The 22,211-nt window shown below is 41.6% G+C and overlaps 2 protein-coding genes across 3 annotated transcripts; both read right to left on the reverse strand.

The window, feature by feature from the left end:
- Nucleotides 1-1,460: 1,460 nt before the first annotated feature.
- ORC5 (origin recognition complex protein 5) lies at nucleotides 1,461-5,553 on the reverse strand. Of its 2 annotated transcripts, none has more exons than XM_087392581.1 (5): nucleotides 4,661-5,553; nucleotides 4,200-4,552; nucleotides 2,950-3,363; nucleotides 2,569-2,837; nucleotides 1,461-2,389 (listed from the first exon to the last, which is right to left on the reverse strand). In XM_087392581.1, exons 1-5 carry the CDS (start codon nucleotides 5,228-5,230, stop codon nucleotides 2,289-2,291), a joined length of 1,707 nt encoding a protein of 568 aa, XP_087248707.1. In that variant the 5' UTR covers nucleotides 5,231-5,553; the 3' UTR covers nucleotides 1,461-2,288. The 2 variants fall into 2 exon arrangements, with proteins under 2 accessions (XP_087248707.1, XP_087248708.1); XM_087392582.1 differs by having other exon boundaries at nucleotides 2,522-2,837.
- A 9,235-nt stretch (nucleotides 5,554-14,788) lies between these two features.
- Nucleotides 14,789-20,581, reverse strand: LOC147888828 (thiosulfate sulfurtransferase 16, chloroplastic-like). Its single transcript, XM_087392726.1, has 6 exons — nucleotides 20,192-20,581; nucleotides 19,972-20,076; nucleotides 17,617-17,690; nucleotides 15,503-15,573; nucleotides 15,322-15,375; nucleotides 14,789-15,126 (listed from the first exon to the last, which is right to left on the reverse strand). The coding sequence occupies exons 1-6, from the start codon at nucleotides 20,383-20,385 to the stop codon at nucleotides 15,046-15,048; spliced, it is 579 nt and encodes a 192-aa protein (XP_087248852.1). The 5' UTR covers nucleotides 20,386-20,581; the 3' UTR covers nucleotides 14,789-15,045.
- Between the last annotated feature and the right edge of the window lie 1,630 nt (nucleotides 20,582-22,211).

Consider the following 22,211-nt stretch of genomic DNA (forward strand, 5'->3'; position numbering starts at 1 on the left):
TTGCTCCCATACTTCCCAACAAAGTAGCCCAATTAACTTTAAGGTCAAAGAAAGGATAACTTTAAAATTTCATGCTAACTCAAAAGATCTTTCCACGAGGCTACATGATGATTCTCACCCTCATAATTAGGAGGGGAGAGTCCTCATCTTCTCATAAATAAAGACATCCTCATTAATCACTCTCTTCTTTGCTCATCCCCTTAAATTTCCCACCTCTCCCCTCCGTTATCCACCACTCAATATTTTTTCAACTCTTTTCATTTAGGGGGACCTATTTGGGTGTTGACATCTTTTTAGATCATTGTGGTCTAGATCTTTTTAGACTAGAGTATACATTAGATCATCTAAATTCATAGTTACATGAGGAGCCAAATTGAAAAAGGTGAAGAGAGTACATTATGATTTGAAAATTGGAAATGAGGAGACTATTGGAGTGTTGAGTAAATTTGGGTGACAGGGGTCAAACATAATTTACTCCCATTCCCATGAATGGATGCCTTTCCTAGGTTCTGTAATGCTGAACTTAATCATGAGAATAGGCCCCATGCACCACACCATATCTTCAAAGCCACTCTTCATTCCCTAACACAATGGCAAAAATATATTCCTCTAGGTCTGCTTATATTGTCACTTAGGCAATGCCCATACTTTCTTGCACTCAGTACAACACACGAAATCAAATAGCCCAACACTATCCATGACAAAGAGTGAGTAGGCAAGTCAAACTGCATATCCATGATAACTACCCATGATTGCATAACTCTAGTAGTCCTTTTAGGTGGAATTGGACCCTCATAAGTTGTGTGGCCCATATAATACAAGACACACAAAATGCTTAACCCTTTGAAGCCTTAAACCTTCATTGCAAACAAAAAGCTCCACTCAATGATGGTCCTCATTGACACTCCGGACATTTGCCACCCGATCACTCCCTTGTTAGAGGTGATCCAAACAATTTCGAAACCCCACAGTATCCAAAACTCCTAGACCTACATTTGGCCATAACATCCAATGCCACATGCCACCACACTATCGACAACATTTGCCACCTAACTACACATACCTAGTCAAATCAAAATATCTGACCTAACAAACAAGCACTTGGCACTGCAATCACATAAAGAAAATCTTTGCAAGCCAAAGCCACCACAAATTTTATTCGTGGGTGACTTGCCCGATTCAGTCTTTGGAACCACTCGATACACACAAATATAATTGCTCATCAATTGAGCTTCTCTCCATATATTGTAAAAGCTAACACCTAGTCTCTTCATCAACCATTACTAGATCATGCATGCCACCCATGTTATCACTCCAGAGCAACCAACTTTTTGGCCCTTTTCAACAGCTCAGCCATGGTTACTGCCAGAACCTCTTACAATGATTAGATTTCCATACATATTTCCAAGCCTGCAGGTAGTTCAGCTAGCTCAGCGTGAACAGACCTATACTCTAGCTATTGATCGTCTGAAATCCTCTCTGCAACATCACGAGACTATGAAGAAGATCAGGTCTTCAAGTATCAGCTAAGAAACCAGGTTTGTCAGCTATGTGCTTAGTTCAAAAATCAAGTGCACATGATTTTAAAGATAGTAGCATATTCGACCATTCTTTCCCCCATAGTCAAAGGGCAGAAATCTGCTTCAAAATAAATACCTTACAATCAATACAGATCCCCTTTCTGAAGTTCCTGTCTACAATGATACAGAACATTTATTCTCAGGTTGGCATGACACTAGATTTGGCAGCTATTGGATGGGTGTTGGAAGGAGTTAAATCAATACAGATCTACTTTCTGAAGTTCTTGTCTACAATGATACAGAAGATTTATTCTCAGGGTGACATGACAATACATTTGGCAGCTATTGGATGGGTGTTCGTAGGAGTTGGTGACCTAGGCAGTAAAGATTTGTTAGGTTAGTCGCGTGAACAAAGCTGAGATACCTTGCAATAATGTAGGGGAATTACAAGCGAGTCAATCATCCATAACATCATGTCACCAAATCTAAGGCGCTATAAGCCAGCTCTTATGATTGGAGCTAAGATGAAAATAAAACTGCAGCTATAATTGGGTATCTCGCGTCTCTCATTCTTCTCCTTTCATGCTTTTGATTGTGCCTGTACAGATGGAACTTCCTAACTAAACCCCACAACTGCCAATCTAGGTAGGACGCCAAAGAGGAAAGTTCGCAGCACTGAAATAATTGCAATGGAAAAAGCAAACTAAAATCCCAGTATTGCAGTTAGGCTTGACCACAAGGAGACCTGGCCTGATTGTAAATCTTGTCTCAGCAAACTGAAATCCATTGCATCCTTGGATTTATTCCATTTGTTGAAGCTACAGACGATACAGATATCTTGAAAGGGGAAAGTCGATGCTTCTGGCAACCTGCACAAATGAACAATGATATTTTTAGTAAAATGCATGATCTGCCACTTTCTACATATCTGATATCATAAGTCTCAATAGACATTTCTGCATTATAGCTACTCTGCACTTCAAAGAGAAAACTGGCCACACCATTTGAACAAGCTCTTCATCCGCATTGCAGCGATATCTAGGTGCACCTTCCAATGGATCACTCGATCCCTTGTACAGGAGGTTGGCATTAACAAGCGTGGACACCTGCATGAGTACATCAGATGATAGCTCTATGCCATGTTTCTCCTCAGAATCGACCAATCTGTCCATCTCCATCTCCTCAGTATCCTCAATTGCCTCTGCAGAGATGCAGCTAAAAATCGCAAGGAGCCTCTCAAGAGGGAAAGTCCCCGGACCTTTCAGCAACTTCTCTTGTCTCTCTAACTCTTTCTTCTCTAGTGAGGTCTGGGAGCTCCTGAAATCAACCAACCGCAAATAGAATTTACTTCAGATACCCAGGTAATAACAATATCAGAAATCATCCAACTCCCTACACGAATAAATCAGAATGCCTCGTCAATGCTCACCTTCTCTTGCGCTTTTTAGCAACCCCTCCGCCTGAATCGAATAGGGTAGCATCCAGAGTAGCTGGATTTCTCGAGCAAATAAAAGCTGAAACCAAGAGATACTTGCTACAAAGGGAAAGCTGAAATTGCAACTCTTGGTAGTCTCCACTAGTTGTCCTCTTTTCCAAGCTCCAACTGCTGTCTGTATACAAACCGCCAGATCGTGATACTGTGGACTTCGGCAAACTGCAGGTTTGGTTAATAGCCACAGCAACGTGTGGTTGTATCAAGGAGAACAATTTGCGCTTTCCTTGATCATCTGGCTTCACAACCCCACGACGGATAGGCTCAATGTATACTTGAAATAAGGGTTCAAGTGCCTCAGCAAGTTCAGTAACCCGCCTTGTTACTCGGCTGAAGGGCTTCAATACTGCACTGCTTGAACAAAGCACAACAGTAGGAAGCCCACAAGTCAGTCAATCATCCCAAGGAACACCAAATTTGTACAAGCAAACAGTTTTAACCTCATGGCAGTCATGCAGTCTAAAAATGATAAGCTACATCACATATAAATTGGGATGAGTTACTACGACAACCGCTTTTGTCAATTATACGAGTCAATGAATAGAGTGAGTTTATTCCCAAAAATAGAGAAAACTCATGGTCTCTCCAGTCCACAAATAACATTCCAACCCATCAACATCACCGGACATAACATGGACTGCACACTATGATGCCCTTACTTAGTTCATCACCATGTGAAGCAAGAGCAGATCACATGCATGAACATGCCGACTTCATTTTTCATTCCTTCACTTTCACCTGTCAGATCACATGCATACAGATATGTCCACTTCATTTTGCATTCCTTCCCTTTAACCTGTCAGCACATGGAATGGGATAGACTAGCTCAAGATTTTCACATGGCACCTAAAAGAGTCCCCCAAAGTCCCTGTACTACAGGACTCACCAAATGGACAATTAAAATGATCCGAATGTATGATGAGAGAGACGTTGAATGAATATAAGGATTCTTTAAACCCAGAAATTCGGACATGGATTTTAAAGGGAAAATGCTTTACTTTAAGCAAAGGAGAATGGGAAACCCAAAGGAAAGAGAGAGACGGGATATTCTATCCTAAAAGGAGAAATTCGAGCATCCATTTTGCACCAGAACAGGGAATCCCAAAAGAAAAGAGAATATTTATCCTGAGGTGATAAAATGCATGGATCTATTTTATTCAGTGCAAGGATTCATAAAAGACACACACCTGAGAAATGAAGAGTACAGCTCTGCATGAGGTTTCCTCTTGAGAAGAATTTGATGCAATTCCTCGTCAGTGTAACCCCCCATATAAACGGGAATAGGCTGCAGCGTGCCTGTACCTGAGAAGAATGCATCTGGCCCCAAGCTACTGATAAATATCAGTCCCAGGTTTGGGAGTGACGTAAATTCGGAAAGTTTTAACAGTGCGGAGATCAACCTGAATCCACCCGCCCAATTTATGAGTAGTTCTACATTATCGAAAATCAAGTACACCACAGCGTCCGAAGAACCTTTGCAGTTCGCATCGAACGGAGAGAGCCTGCTCACTTCTTGAGCACAGCCTCCCAGACCAGAGCTCTGCGCTGCAGCAAAATTGTTCTGAAGATGTCACGCAAAGGACGCAGGATGCACAAGAGACAGCAACCAATCAAAGTAAGTGGATGTCCAAATCAAGAGACTAATCACCTTCTTGGGAAGGACAGGCGAGACCCTGTTATTTCCCTCCTTGAGAGAAACAGGGCAGGCATCAACAAGGTATTCTACAAAATCCGCCAGCTTCTCACACCTTTTTGCACTACCGAAGTTGTTGGCAGGACTCCTGACGTGCCCCAGCAATTGGTTGAGAACCGATTCGAAGAGAATTCGAGGATTGTGCGATGACCTGCAGCTCGTATAAGCAAAAGGTCTCTTTAATTGCCTAAAAATCTCCAAGATTATAGTAGTCTTTCCCGTGGAAGCCCCGCCATATACAAGAAGCGGGTACAACGGATCCCCAGGCTCTCCCAACAGGCCAAGCAACTTCTTGATCTCACTGCTCCGTCCCGGAAAGAGCTCAGTGAGGTGCATGTAGAGCAAGCCTCGAGGCATCGGTATCTCCGGCTGCGGACTGGGAACGGACATGGTAGGAGGAAGAGGAGAAACGGAGATGGATGATCGGCTTCTTGTGGTGCGGCCTTCCTTGACCCGCGGAGAAGCATCAGCTGTTGCTGCCATGCCAAGATCGACATCCGAAATGCCATTTTGTGGAAGCTCCATACGTCTCTCGCGGATATGGAGCCGAAATCTACTGCCGATCGCTAGCAAAATGTCACTCCAATCTGTGCAACGTTAATGCATTGCTGAATTGCGGTGTCCAGACAATCCTGCGGCACGGCAAAGCTTCCCGAGTGCGAAATGTGCTCGTGCTCTCAAGTAGGGAGTCGTTATACAAATTTCGAAGGCTCGAAGGCGATACGGAAAACAAGCAAAGTGTGGATGAAGCTCGGCTCCGAATACCTGCTTGCATCGAACAGGAGACCTTCGCTGTACACACTACGCCATCGCCATCGCCATCGCCATCGCCATAGCCATCCAGCGGGCTTTCTTCCCGCCCTTTCTGCCTTACTTCTACTTTCACTTTCTTATGTTGGTTTCACACCAGGTCCCCCGCCTTGGTCATCAGGCTGCTAATTTATTTGAATCATATGGCAGCTGGAGGCGTTGGCCAGCAGCCCTTCACACCACATTTCAAAGGATGGTGTGAACCCAAAGGATGGCTGTAAAGTGTGGTTACGTGTGACTCATGTAGCGGTTAGAGGAGATGGAATGAGCTATAGCGGTTGGAGGAGTTAGCCATGGAGTGGGTGGCTTTCATGGTCTGGGCACAAATCTTTTGTGTCAGTGTCCGAGCCCATCCCTCCTATTGACGGCAACACTTCACACCACCTTTTGGAGGATGGCCACCGGGTGGTGTGAATCCAACCTTTAACCATTTGACCAAGGACTCTAACTTTGACCACCGCCTAATCATGTCAACATTACACCCTGTGCTTATGACAACCAACTTTTAATATATTTTTTACCGGCTATAATGGCAAGATATCAACTAAACCTTTATTCTTTTCAAGACTGAATTTTACTCTACTTATGGGATTTTGACCTCTAAAAACCAATTGTGTAAGAGTAAACTTTATTTTATAAGGTTGGAAAATTTGTTTTTCGCTAACACTAATTACACCCATCCACACTCTAGCACGAAAGTGCTTATCCACAGGAAAAAAAAAACATTACTCGACCCTTAAATGCTAGAATGGATGTAGCGAAGATTTCCAGACACCTATTTTCCAAGCCAAGATCAGCAACAAAAATAGGTGCTCCTCGCATCCCTACAAATCACTTGTGACAAGGAGCCCAAAATTTTCACATATTGACAACCAAGAATTTGACCCATCATTTATGGTGGATGAGTAATTGTGCCCTAGCACATACATGTAGCAAAAATTTGTAGGGCACATATTTTCCAAGGCAAAACATATAGGGAAAATAGGTGCTCCTCATGTCCCTACAAATCACATTCAACAAGCTGAAATGAGGACCCCACTAATTGAATCTTTAAAGTCATCACCTCTGGATTCGTAGGCATCTCTATATCACACTCGATGATAAGTTCTAATCATCAAGACTATGCATCGATCTTTATTCCTTGGACAATCTTTCCACTGATGTGGTTAAAGGCACCCTAAATAATAGCCTCTCTTCATGCATTCTTCTCTTTGTAGAAGACTTTGACCAAGGTCTTGTTTCCATTAATGAAACGCTGCTTTTCACACCCATGGCGGTACTTGGTTGGGAGCCATTGCCCATTGCCTTCACCATATTGTTGGGATTGTTCCTTTTCTTCACACACGCCTTTTGAAGCCTCGCTTTCTTTGGGTACTCAAACTGAAGCCCCATATTTACAAACTCCCATGATTTGACACTAAGATCCTCATAGTTCAAATGCAATAGTAATTGCATCATTTAGTGTATTAACATACTTACTCCTAACTTCCATCTTGATCTATCATTTAAGCCGAATATATAATCTTCAACTTGTACAAACTATGCCCATGAATCATGAATCTTCATTAGTATTTCATGAAACTAATGTTGGATGAGAGAGACAAGAAGAGGGAGGACACCAGAGAGGATAGAGGAGAGGGAATGCACTCACCACATTCTCACCTACATTTACATGAAAATGGTTCCCAAAAATCACATCTTGAATCCCAACTCTATGACTTTGGCTTTAGTAGTTTCGTCACTTGTGCCTTGGTCTCCTTCTTTTGGATCAATTTTGGCTTATGGGAGAGCAAAGGTGTAATATCGCGCAATTGATTGGCTTAGGTGTAAAGGGGTCTTGACTTTTAAAAGAGACAACACTTTTCTAGGGTCCACAACTTTGGAGAATGTGGGAACTTGGGTCTAGAGGTGGTGATTATTGCATTAGTTACCTTGATTAAAAGGGAGTAGGATAACCATTTCCCCTCAACATGTGAGCCTACCATAAGTATAGCTAGGCAAGACTATAGTGGGGTGGTAATTGATTTCTTAGCTACCAATAAGGACCCATCCGCCATAAAGTGGTTTCCACCTTCAACGACCAAAGTCTATCCAACCTTTTTTCACTACTCCCAATTTGCGCTTAGGTTCTTTAGAAAGCATGCCACATCTAATCTCTAGAGATGTTCATAGAGTCATGGAGACCTTATTGTTGTTTGGTAGTTCATCCCCTCTTGAGATTTAAGATCCCCTACCTCCAAGCCCTTAAAGTAAGGTCCCTTACTCTTGCATAAGTAGGTAGATTGAGCCCCAAATCATGAATTTTACGGCAATCATGCATTTGTAGTCCTTCCCCCATCCCTTCTCTAGAAGGAGGACTCTAAAAAAGATCCATGCACTTGATGAATTGCTACTCTTTCCTCTAAGCCTCTCCCCAAGTAATTGACAATGTTTCTGATTTCGTCATGATTCCATAATGGTTTCACAATTGCCTAGATTATTGTTGGGGAATCATTTTTGTTGTTGCATATAAGGGTAATTGTACAAATGCCCTTCTTCTTGTTGTACGTTATTGTATAATGTATATGTTCAATTGTGCATGCTTTCATCATTCTCAAGTTGACCAAGTCCATTGTTGCCATGACATGCGTCCAATTGATCACTTCATGCACAATTCTAGATTGAATTGGGTAATTCTAATCCAAGGTCTCACAAGGATGGTAGTAGAAGGTCGTACTAATGGTCAAAGTGTGTCTATACATGCATCACCACAAAGGTCTTAGACTCTAGTAAACATTTCCTATGAACTATGGATTTAGCTCATTGGTTCACCCTTAGTGATTTGAGGGTTAGATTTATTACATATTCCCTAGAATGGTAAGTCTACCAAAGTAGACCATGTTAGGACTTATGTCATTGGCAAGTTTAGCGACTTTAAGAGGGCCACATGTGGCATACGCCCACATACATCCACCGCGGATGGAGGGGATGGATGCCAAATGGCACTGTTCAACTAGTCTACCCTAGGTGTCTTATCACATGTCACATGGACATGCACTCATCACTCCACTCATGCTAGGATGACCAATCAATGGACCTCTCACCTATGCTTATATTTGAATGCGTCTTGATCAACACAATGTATCATTTCTACACAGGCAACTTGATTATGTCCTTTTAGTGGGGTCAAAAATATAGCTTCAAAGACATGGTCCTATAGAGCTTAGCATCAATATTTTTTTTTTAATCCCACTCCATCTCAGGATTCCTTGCCTCCTTCATAAGTTGGTTCTAGCTTGGGAAGTGGTATCCAAAACATTGTGGGAGGATATGGTGTTCAAGATGTGCATTGGTTTTAGGTGGATAGTCGTCTACTTTGGCTGACATACTAGCCTCTATTTGGGCAGTCCTTATTTTTATTACTAGAAGTCGGTGGGAGAGATATACTTGGTCCTCTGTATAGCAGCAAAGAGAGATTGATCTCATTCATGAGGGCCCAAGGTTTAAGGGTTAGAAGGAGGATCCAAGGTTCAGGGTAGAGTACATGGCGAAGAACTCGTCTCCCTTGTAAATCATGGAGGCTAAGGGTTGAGGGACTAAGGGTTTAGGGGGAGCATAGGAGTGGGAGAGGAAGAAGGTGTAAGAGCATGGGGGGGAATGAGAGAGAGGAGAAGGAAGGAGAAGGAGGGAGGAGGAGAAGGGAGGAGGAGAAGGGTGGAAGAGGAGGGAGGAGGAGAAGGGAGGAGGAGGAGGAGGAGAGGGCGAGGATGGGTTACAAGGTTGGAAGAGAGGGGAGGAGGAGTTGCAAGGTTAGGACATGCTTTTGGACATGGAGTGCAAGGAAGCATGGACACTTAGAGACAAATGTTATGGTGAATAGAACAACTATACAAATTTTACAATCAAAGAACTCAATACAACTGCCTGCCCAAATCTAGTAGTAAATGTTTTGATGCAAGTGATTTTGAGCTCGTTATTATGAAAGAAGTGTACATCTAGCATCCATTATGAGGGACAAACTTGTGAAAAAAGTACTCAGCCCACAATCAAAAATGGATGTCATTGTTATGAGCTATCAACTGCCATTTCAAGTACTCCCACAATGTGGTTTCTCTATAATTTTCTTGGATTATGTCTCAATAGCAATAAGTTGTATTTCATCATTTCGCCTAGAAGAAAATGTCTTGCTAAGATTGTGCCATTCCAATTGTCCATGGTCATAGAAACTAGGTAGACTTGTACCTCATCGGTTTGATATTTCCGCTTGGGAGGTGCTTCCCCCTTCTCGGAAAGCCTTTCTTGTAGTGAAGCTATTGATACCCCCAAACATTGGGCATGCTTCCCCCTTGGAAGCCTTTCTTGTAGTGAAGCTGTTGATACCCCCAAACATGTATTGGAAACAGCAATTGCTTTTTCCCTACTTTTAAGTCTGTCCCCATGCATGTTGAATGCAGATATGCCATCCTGATGTAGTAGAGCTTGTTAAGAGGCAGATATTGTGAGCATCCCCTTCAACAAGGTTACCCGTGCCTACCTTCATCATGACCTAATCCACTCTCGTTTCTAAGTGCCTGCACAAGTGCAACCTCCACATGTAGATGTGAAAAAGGCGCAAAGGTGGGGGATCTTTGTAAAGTTCCCTGGAACCTAGAAGAAAGCACAGACCCAGAACCCATTGACTATCAAACTTCTCAATTCCACTGGACTCCCCACTCCACTTAGCCACTCCTCTCTCTCTCCACATCTCCTTTGTGCTCCTATAATTTTTCGATGCCCTCTCTCTCATAGCTCATCCACTCTCTCGTCCTCTCTCTCGCCCCCCCCTTGCTTTGCTGCAATTTTCCTGCCCCCTCTCTCTCTCATTGCTCAACAATCTGCCTCATCCCTTGCCCTTGCTTTACTGCAACTTTTCTAGCCCCCTTCATGGTAGTCTCATATCATGACATGCCATATGATGTGGCATTCACGTTTCAAATTAGCATTCCCCTTCTCCCAAACATTCCCCTTCCAACATCCAATGTCACTATTCCCTTGTAACTATGCTTCTTGTAGAAAGGTAGAGCCTACCCCTGATTTACATCCATGATTCTAGAATTTGCTTTGAATCTAAATGTATGTTCTCTCGTGCCAAAATCCATCACCTTACCTTTCAAGTAGGGAACCAATCTCACCAAATTCTATGCAAAATCGTTTACAAGGACGTTCCTTTTACATTTCTTTGAGGCGCACTTGTGTATGAACTTTCCCAGAGCTGTTTGGCTTCATGTGTTTAACACCTTGTTTACAATTCCTAATACATTTCTAGGGTGGCTTCGCACACTTATACATGACCTTTTACTGAGTTGTTTGGCTTCACATGCTCACCATTATGATTGGCCTTCTGGTCATAGCTACCAAGGAGCACCATTTCCACTTCCTAAGATAAGAAACGTTGTCCCAAATGTCACCAGAACAAACAGGAACATCCAAAACGAGGAAGGCATATCTAGATGAACATGCCCAAACTCATCCTCTAGAAATACAACATAGTGCAGTTTCAGTCTCATGGTAGTCACTCCTAAGGTTGAAAATCATAAACTCTATCATGCATAGCGAGGACTAGCTACTATAACATCCCCACTGACGTCATCAGCACCCAACAGTGGGTGTAGAAACATATGCTCTCACACATACAAATCCACAAACCCGCACATTCTCGAGCATCCAATTATAAAAAGGTCCTTGTACTGAGTTTCTGTCGGCACTCCGAGGATGAAGGGTAGACTCAGCGTAACAAAGGCTAGCACTAACAGAGAAGGCTAATCAAAAAGTAGTCGACATTCTCTTCATGCAAGCTACAACTACTTGTGAAGACTATATACCTTTGTAAGACTAGAATAAGTCCAATCATATAAATTTAGAATTTTTGTTGTTCTAAAGATCAAAAATCTACAAAGAAAAAAGAGAAAATAAAAGAGAAGAAAAAAGCGGTAAACAAAAACTTTTATGAAAAACAAAAGGAAGACATGCTTAGCAAGCAAAGCAACACTTATGTCGTCATTAGTGCCCAAGCATAAGCAGCTATACTGGGTTTCTAAAGACCCGCGGAGTCTCTTGGGCAAACCCAATGCTTACTAAAATACGTCAAATAAACAAAAGAGAATGAAAACAAGAAATAAAGGAAACGAAGCAGGTGACTTAAGCAAAAATAAACAAGCAAGTCAAGAAACAAAAACTTCCAAAAAACTAGAAACTCTCTCTCTCTCTCTCTCTCTCTTATTTAAAACATAAAAAGCTAAATGGCCCTTTGAAGTTTAAAAAGAACTTTGACATTATATTTTTCAAAAACTTTTATTGAAAAAAGACCCAGTGACATTAATCTATCTAGGTAGAGTAGTCTTCTTTTATAGTCTCGAGAAGCAAAAACTCTTGGAACTGAGGAAGTTAAAGGAGGAGGAAGTGGAGGAAGAGGAAGTGAGGGAGGCAACTCACGAACTACATGTGAGATTGCAGGAGAGCTAGGACAACCTCGTAACATAACTTTAGGTTTCCATACGATGTATGACTATGTTGGTAATGATGAATGTTAAAGGGCTTGATTTGAGTTCTCCACATCAAAGGGTTCTTTTTAGAGGTTCTTTTATTTTTACGAAGAGTTGATTTTCCTTCCAAATTAAAACCTCTTGGGAAGAAAGTGTGAAAAGTTCTCATCCAAAACAATTCACGAGGATGAGCAACCTTGTAAAAGTCCTTGTCATTGCTGCATATAAGGGTTTTGAATTCTCAATTAAGGAATTCTTCCTATCAACTTTTCTAGCTTCCCTAACATGTTCTTCAAAACGAATAAAAGCTGTCCTATAGGTTTGTCCTACATAAAGCATATTACTACTATGTATGTTATAGACAACATAAATTACTTGCGTGGCATGAATAGGACTAATAGAAATAGAAGTCTTGAGATGCTTGTTTCTAAGACGTCTTAGTTTATTAAGAATTCTTATGTTATTATTAGTTTAATGAGTGCTAACTAATAAAGCCTTAAAGTTACACCAATTAATGTTACCTTCCCCAAAATCATGCAGATTATTCATGTTTGACCTAGCTAAAAAGTTATACCTTTCTCTATATATGTTTCTTCTAACTTTTTTGTTTTGATTTACCGAGCTAGACCCAACTAAATCACCTACTAAAGAGACAAGACCATCACTAGAGTTTCCAATGTTGTTCGGTGAGGTCAAACGATCCAACATTAGGGAACTTGCTTGCACTCTCCCTGCCCATCCCAAAGCAGTTTCTCCCTTGCTATATCCCCTAACTCTAGCAGGAGCGAGACTAGTATTTAGGGGGGGGCTTGCTTGCACAGTCATTACTCGTCCCAAGGTAACTCCTCCCTTACTACTACAAGGGAATGTCACAGGAGCCAGATGACATCCCAGGAGATCACCCTATTGGTTTCCAAAAGGCGAATTCATCATAGCTTGTATCGCTAATGCCAATATACCTCCAAACTGACGATTACAGTTAGGGTTAGCCAGGGCCCCAAGGCCACTGTAAGAGCTTAATCAACCTAGAAGCACCAAAGAAAGAGAAAGAGAAAAGGAAAGTTACCAATAATTTAAAAAATAAAATAATTAATAAAATAAATAAAAAATAAAGCGATCATATAGTGAAATAAACAAAGGAGAGCAACTAAAACAAAATGCAAAAGCATACTTTTTAAAGAAATAAAATTAAAAATAAAATAAAATTAAGAGGGAGAGAGACATAGAGAGACAAATTTAAAAATAAAAAAATAAAAAAATAAAATAAACAAAAAGAAAAGAATTAAAATTATAATAAGAATAGATGAGAATAAGATTAGCTGTTGGGGCTTCTGTACCCACGTAAGATAAAACGATGTAGTTGAACAGCTGATCACCACTTGAACCCGCGGAGTCTCTTGGGCAAACCCAATGCTTACTAAAATACGTCAAATAAACAAAAGAGAATGAAAACAAGAAATAAAGAAGAAACGAAGCAGGTGACTTAAGCAAAAATAAACAAGTCAAGAAACAAAAACTTCCAAAAAACCAAAAACTCTCTCTCTCTCTCTCTCTCTCTCTCTCTCTCTCTCTCTCTTATTTAAAACATAAAAAGCTAAATGGCCCCTTACACTTATGTCTCGTTTCTGCAAAGAGGCAAAAATACATTTCTAACTTAGAAAGCACAAGTATACTCTAACAAACTCTCTTTTGCTTGTGAAGACTACATGGTTTCATTTTAGTCTCCCCCAAACGAGCATCCAAGCAAAACAATGCTTAGACCATATAGTAGATAGGGCAATGCATCACGTAAGATAGAAAGTAGGCTGCAACATGGACGAAAACTTCACAAGGTGAAATTTGCATACGGCAGAAGCATTCATATAGATGAATCCAAGAACAATGCCCAAACTCATCCTCTAAAAGTACAAAATGTCAAGAAATGCCACAATGTCAAGGAAATGCCATTCCTTCGCGCTCCCCACGCATAGATGGCACCAACAGCACAGGCTCAAAACTACTCTACAACCAGCGTTTTTTGCTGCTCCATGTCACCCCTCCTTGCCTCGCCCACAGATTCTCAACCTCCCTAGCTTCTCCACTCCACTCAAGCCAGTCTCCCCTTTCTCAGCTCATGGCCTCTCCATCCTCTCCTGACTTCATTCCACTCCACTCCCCTCTCTCTCCCCTCCCCCTTTGCTCTGCTGCAATTTTTCCATCCCCACTCACAGCTCAGCCACTCATCTCTCTCCCTTGCTTTCTGCAATTTTTCCAACCCCTCTATCATCTTTCCCTTTCTTTGCTGCAATTTTCCACGTCATATGATGTGGCATCCTCCTTCCAAGTTGATGCTCCCCTATCCTGGAACGTTCCCATTCTAACATCTGAAGTTCCTGGAGCGCTCCTGTCCACTCGTAACTATGCTTTTGATAGACTCTAAGGCTACCCTGATCTATATCTTTGATTGTAGAAATTGCTTTGAATCTGTCTGTATGATATCTTTTGTCAGAGAGAGAACAAGCCACTTTTACTTTCAAGGAGGGAACTGATCCTATGAAATTCTATGTACGTCATAAAAACATGGTCTATTTTGTCAATATTCTCAATCGCCCCACAAGAAAACCAAATAAAAAACAAAAGGGAAAGAGTCAAGTTTTCAACATTGTAATATTAACCCAACTAGTGTCCAGCACAGAGGTTTTGTTTTCCTTTGGCAAACAGCAAACCTCTGTGAAAGCACTCCACAATTCCATCGTCTATGTTCTTAATAGAGCTTTAGGTATTGAATGACATATAACATAAAATAGCTACTTGAGCCAGAATGTAAGCATTAAGATTACGAAGTTGTGTTGTTAAACATATTCAAGGCACAATGAGGCATACAATGGTAAATGTTGGCATTACCAACTTTGACACATCACTGTCGCCCACAGGTTGCTCTAAATAATGTACAAGCATTGATGTTCAGTATCTACTTTCTGTACAAGAGCACACTAGCTGGCCATTCTGAACAGCTAGTTCGAACTCATCTTTTGGGGTGATGTCTCAATATCATGATCTTGTTTTTATTGGCATCCCACTTTGCACCCAAGCTGCATAACCACCAGCCATGTCTGTCACTCCTGTGAAACCCTGAAAAGTTGGGAAGAGAAGTAAAATCATCGTAAGCAGCAAATTTATGTTCATCAAAATCCATCTCCCAAACAGCACTTTATCAACATCAAACCAGTCTACTCAACCGTCATCCCGTTATCCTTGGTGCTAAAAATGCACTGAATACTGAGTACAACAAAACCATGCAAGGGAACATAAAATAAATGAGTATACCGCAGCCACTAGCTCTGCTGCTGCCATTTGTGAACGCTTCCCCATTTGACATCCCTAAGAGAATGCAATACACAATCTCGTAAGAATACTTATAGAGGCATATACGAAATCATATTGCATTGATTCTTTCTACATAATCAAAATAACAAGATGCATAATGTGATTGACAAGGTCAGCTCACCACAACAACTTCATCATCCTTGCCAAATCGTGCACCAACGTCCTCTAAAAAGTTGAGGTTCTTTGTCATGCCTGCAATACAATTCATTGACCCAGGTTCAGTTGAGAGCATAATACCTGCTAATCTTGATCGTAGTAATTATTGACATAGATGAACACAGAAACAGTCCATAGCCTGCAATTTGCAACATCAGAAATGCTGGATATATGGCAATCAAATATTTTGACTACACATTCTAACCCCCTGCACCTTGGTCATCTGGGATTCAATTCATGGGTCAAAACAAAAGAGACTGATGCTTTACTTCAATCTAATGCTTATACATACAGAGCAAACCCAGATAAACATCTCAGTTAGTAAAGCCAAGTAACATGCAGCATAGGTTGAACCGTAAACAGAATACTTCAAGATAAAAGCCAAATAATATGCAGGTGTAGGCTGATCTCATATCAATTAGAAGTGGAAAAAAAAAAAAGGGAGATAAGTTGCTTGAAAGGGAGGACATGCAGTAGTGAGCCACAAATCAAACACAAACCTCATTTGCTACTCGATTGAGCAATTACAAGCACATATGTTCTAATTTATCCATTCAGCTTTCACATCAGCAAACTTGACGTTGCCTACCTGCTATGAGTGGTGATCGTCTCTATGATGTCTTGCAGGGGCTTTTAGAAGAAGAGAAGCGAAACATTTTCTTCAAGATATAACTCAAGCCGTTAGGCATGCCAATGCTAGTACCCACCCCAAAAAAACCTTCAAAATGTGAATCAATGTGGTTAGGCATGACAAGGATAGTATTACATGAGGATGAGCTGAAATTGGGGCAGGTCCATACATATGAAAGGTTTTTAAAAGGTGATATCTTATCTAAGAGTGCATAAACATCAAAAGGCATTTAGGTCAATGTATGTCCTAAGTTCCTAGGTATTAGCTGAGTTTAGCTCTCTTAGAAGATGAGGAGCAAGAGATTGTCTTCAAGACAACTCAAATGGTTATGCATGCCAAAGCTAGTACGCACAGGAAAAAAATTCTTCAAAATGTGAATCAAAGTGCTTAGCCATGACAAGGATAGTATTACGTGAGCTCAAAATGAGCTAGAATTGTAGCAGGTCCACACATACAAAAGTTTTGAAAAAGGCGGTATTTCATCGAAGAGTACATAATCATTGAAAGGCATAAGATCAGTGTATAAAGTTTCTAGGTATGAGCTCAGTTGCTTAAAACTTAGCTCTACCAAGTAGTATGTCATCAAACCACACGTCCATGTTGTACAACAAAGAAGTTTCAGCAGGGCTCCCAAGAAAGGAATGGTCAATAGTGAATGGACCATAGGTTTAGGTTGAGTCCATTGTGTATAGTCCATAGGTTTAGGTTGAGTCCATTGTGTATAGTCGAAACATCAAAGGTAGATGTCCTAGAGGGGTACCATACGAAAGATACCCAGTACAAAATAGTTTGAGGACTAGCTCTGAGATAGCTCCTCCCCCTTCCACCAACCTACTGCCTGCCACAGGACTCCCTTAATTTAAGTAACTAATAGAGTTCTATAAAGTAGGACAAAAACAGTCACACTTCAGGACATTTCTATTGAAGGCTACGTAAGCTATTCTAGAAAACCTTGGACAGATTGATCTTTCCATGGTAGGCATTGTCAAAGCTCAGGTTCCCTCACAGAAGAAATATGTAATCATCCTTTGTCAAACTTAGCATTAAAAATATAAATGCAGGCAATTACCTACTCCAAAAGCTTTGCACCATGCAACCACAACACAGCAAGTGGTACATTGCAAAGAATACCTCCCCATATCACTAAAATGCAAATATCATCAGGTTCACACACCGGCAAGCACCTAAGAGAACAAAAATGCACATAGCACAGGCTAACCACTGACAGGCTAGAATTTAAGGGCAAGCTGATCAAATGCGGCTCCTATAACATCAGCAACTGCACTCATTGCAGAAAATAACTTATTTTTTGTCATCTCCAGCAAGGTCATTAAGAGACTCTTATGAGCAAAGCTCCAAAGAACACACCATGCCTGTTCCAAAGAGAGACTGTTCACAAATTGAATGCTATGCTTGTACCTAATATGTCCAAGGCCTGAAGAGATTACCTGCTCCCACTTTATACATGTACGGAATGTTGACTGCACCTTCTATGTGCCCTGCTGCAAACTCCTCTGAAGTCCTGAAAGTTAGTAAAAGCAATCGCGGTAAATCACAGGAAGTCAGATTGGACACTTCAAAAATAAGGTAATGGCATACAGCATCAGGTCGCAAACCACGGGAATCAGAAAAGATAAGGCAGAATATATTCACTAAACATTCGGTTCTCTCTCTCTCTCTCTCTCTCTCTCTCTCACACACACATAAAACAATCATCACAAGGCACCGACTAAAAAATGAGTTCCTTTTCCACCATGAACAAAACTTGAGTCAAACAACCATGTGTAAAAAACCCTCTAAATGTTACTCCCTACTAGATTACATAGCAGATCATTTAACCAAAACAGAAAATATTCAAATTCATCCACATCCGTCAACAGCATACTCTGCAACAAGATGGATCTGCTAGAATTGGCCATAGACAAACCAGACTTTCCAATTGATACTATTGCCATGACCTTGTATCGTATTGTCTACTCCTAGACAGGACAGATAATTCCATCCTGTTACCTCATTACTGACTTCTCCCAAAGACAAACAAGATGTACGGTTTACACAAAGAAACAGCTCGGTCAGAACATCTGATTAGGTCTCAGGCTGTGTTACTAAACTGAGCACTGTAGTTACACCAGGACTGGTCCTGTCAGCCATCGGTCCAGCTCTTTGGACTAAATCATCATCCATCTTCAAACACAGAATGATGATGGTTGGGCAACTTGACTGTGGTCCTTGACCCCAAGGTCATCTACTCCCAAGCAGCAACCAGTCAGTCTGGCACCCCTTCTTCTTGATAGGTTCAGGTTACTTGTACTGTCAGCCCTGGCCCTTTGGAAAAAAACCTTGTAGTAACAATGCGGTCTGTTTCAAGTACCATCAATTCCATTCTCAACAGCTATGCTTCTTAAGGGGCACACTAGGCACGGACACGATAGGCACTCACAGCCCGCATTCAATTTGTCATTGCCTCGAGAGATTGCAGGATTCCCGAAGTAAGGTTGATCAAGCCTCTCTCTGATTGCCGTGAATGTAGATCAAGGGGTAGTTCAAACTCTCTTCATTGTGTTGAGACTCTCATACTGCTTGCTATTCCCACCCCTGAAAATTTGTAAAAGAAGTGCTGCAAAATGCTTCTCTCTCTCTTAGCTGGACTTCTCCCCTAAAAGAAGATGACCCTTTCTGCTACCATAGTCTTCAAATTCGATTGAAAGGTGCATGGTCCTCCACTGATTCTCTCCAAATATGACAACTCTGTCCACCAAAGGGGACCACATTTTTATCACAAAGAAAGACGATTCTTATTGAGGCTCGACCGAACTCTTGGAAATCATTTCCCTCGCTGCTTGGCATAGATAATATGCAAACTTTAGACATCTAACTTATAATGTATAGACACATTGTATATCTCGGAAAAGGGTTAGCAATTATTCTACTGATTAGGTTCTGGACCCTATGAAGGAAATTCATCGTTCCCAGTATCCATTAAAAGGTAAAAGGTGAAGGGGAAACTTTGTTTGAGGTATGGGCATCGATTGTAACCTAGCCAGAGGGCCGCCAGACTGCCGAAAGTTGTACCCCTGACAACTTTCGGCAGAGGAATATGGAATTATACTCTTAGCCAGCCGAAGCAGACCTTCCAAATCCTAACTTCACCTGTAGCAGAAAGGCAAACGAGAACGGAGAACATTCTTTGCCGACTAAAGCAGTCAATCGTGCTGTAAAGATCTCTCAGATCGTAACTTGACCAGATTTTCTGCGGACAGCGATATAAGTCACCAAAAAGTAGCATGCAGAGTGGCATGCGCAAGTCGCCTCCCAGCGGGAGAGCACTTACATCCCATGCCCCTCTCCCAGCGCCAAAGTCTCCAAATATTGGGAGGCCATAACAACTCTTTTACCCAAAAGGATAATTGGCCTCTGCTTATAGAGGCTTAATCCTAGGTATTACCGTAGAAGGAAACAGGAAGCACACTCTAGCCTAGGACACATAAATATGTACTAACACCTCTCTCCCTTTGCATGCTGCTCTATGGTTGTCTCTCAACACCTAGATCAAACTCCGTCGCACCATTATGCGCTAGACATGGATGCAATTGGCTTTTATTAAAGCCCCGATACGTTTCAGCAGAAAGGGCCGGGTATATCTAGCGTTAGCTTGCAAAAAACCCAGCAGATAATGCTCATCCATATAAAAGTTCCAGGAGAATAGAGTATGAATAGAACATGCAGCATATGCCATCGTGTAAAAACTTTTGTTTACGTGGTCAAAACTATCGCTGCAAATCAAACCGCATTGCACAAGTTACCTGACGTCTAAATAATGATGCCCTGCATTCAGCAACTCATGGGCAACTTGAACAGGTACAGCTCTGATCGGGGATCCCTGGATATTCCTTTCAAAGGAGAGCATCCTGTGCAGAAACGAAACTTTGATTAGAGGAGACAAGTTACATGAACTCTTTGAAATTTAGAAGGAATATCGGCGGCTCACTACATCGAATAATCTTGTCCCATATGTAGACGCACCGCTTTCTCAAGATCCGGACATTGGGGATGGTGTAGAATCGAGCAGTACTGTCGGCGCAAATTTGAGGCACCCTCGCAGAGAAGCGCTGGGACAAGTCGTCCCGAGAGCAACGCTTAGAGTTACGGAGGATTGACGGGAGAGAGAAGGGGCCAACAGCACCTCGGAGCTTAGAACAAACGCTAAAGGCCTCCATGGATGGATGGGGGGGAGGCAGAAATGGGTTGGCAAATGGATGGAAGAAGGCAAAGGAATCGAAAAGCTTTGGTGGGTAGAAAGGCCTGTGAAGATGATGATGATGATGATGATGATGATGATGATGAAGAAAATGCAAACACAAGAAAGAGATAGCAATCCTTCAAGACACACAACAAGTAAGAACAAGATGGACGATTTTGAAGCCTCCTATTATACTCTTCTATTTGCATATTTGGCTCCCTTGGGAATCCACGTCACGATTGTGGATTTGGATAGAGCTCGTGTGCTGGCACCCCCCCCCCCCTTCATCCCCTCCCCTCTCCTCCCCATCCACATCACCATTTCCATTATTGTCAACCGTCCCCGACATTATATCCTCGGACCAGCTTTGTGAATTCGGGTGTCTGGTCCCAACGCTACAGGCAAATGATATATCTCCAACAGAGAAGAACGATTCTATACAAGACTTGCATCCCAACCCGCCTTAGGGTCTTATGCCATGGAGGGGGAAAAGCCGTATTTTAAGTTATGTGTGCAAAATTGCACCATGGGTGATAGAGAAGAAATAAGTGGGAAACAGCACTCACCTCATGGTGTTGTTTCCCCCACACCCTTGAGATCCATGGATATGACACCTCTCTATTATTGATGTGACTTTTCTCTATAGCCCTCTCTCATTCTTTTGGATTGCTATGTTGTGCACCAAGAGAAAAACATCCAAAATATGCTCTTCCAAGGAAAAACATCCAAAAAAGCCATCCTCATTTGTCCTCTTTTTCCTGTCCATGACATAAGGCCTTAACATGAGGTGGTTATTCCTCCCTTCACTTCCAAGGGCCCCCCCTCTTCTCATTCATGGTCTCCATTTAATAGTTTAAAGCATGTCACTCTCGAAGGCCCTTCTCTTTCATGGTCTCCACTTGAAAATAACCTTAAAAAACAAGGGAATGCAATTACTCTTGAGCGGTAGCTTAAATAGTACTAGAAACTAGCCAACCATGTGGCAAAGAAAGGGATGAAAGCTTGAATGAGAAGAGTGAGCGGCTTATTAACAAAAATAAAAGAAGAGAGCATCGCCTTAGAATGCAATGCTAACAAGGTGAATGATATTTAATCATTCATAAGGTGTGCCCAAGATCAAAAAAAGGAAACAAAAAGGAAATGGTGTGGAGGAAGACTACAGGAGATAAAGGAAGAGAGAGGGGGGGGGGGGGGCGGAGGGAGAAAAGGTGGAGATGGTGTGTAAGAAGACTTGAGGAGATAAAGGAGAGAGAGAGAGAGAGAGAGAGAGAGTCAACCACTTTAATTCAAGTCCAATGAAGAAGAGTCAATATATTGTCCAATAGGAAAAAAGCAATTCTAAAAATTCTAAAAATGCCTAATTTCTGCTTTGCCGAATTTGAAGCGTTGATAAGGCTACCCAGAGGGCAGGCCAAAAACCCATCCTCATCAACTAAATCCCAAAAGAACATCAAACATCTTTGTGCTGCAAGGCAAGACTATTATTGCATTCGCCTAAGGGTTGTGGGGGGTACCTTTATCAAAAATGGGGACTCATCCCCCATGATGATAATGACAACTACTTGAAAGAGATAAATGATGGCCCTACTAGGACACCTTTTGGGCTAACCCTTGTTTTTGTCTTTCCAAAAGATTGCTACATTTAGGGTAATATAAAATATAAACCATGTATTTTTAGGTGCAAAAACTAGTTTTTTGTACTTAATTTCATTGGCTACCAAAAAAGGGTTTTCCTAGCACTATTTGACACTTAAGCCTAGACATGTGATGACTTTGTTTGTCTCAAGGTGAATTGGGGCCATT

The sequence above is a fragment of the Dipteris shenzhenensis genome, chromosome 21, assembly GCF_047967505.1.
Source record: "Dipteris shenzhenensis isolate YYH24624 ecotype China chromosome 21, Dip_SZ_1.0, whole genome shotgun sequence".
Classification (NCBI taxonomy): Eukaryota; Viridiplantae; Streptophyta; class Polypodiopsida; order Gleicheniales; family Dipteridaceae; genus Dipteris; species Dipteris shenzhenensis.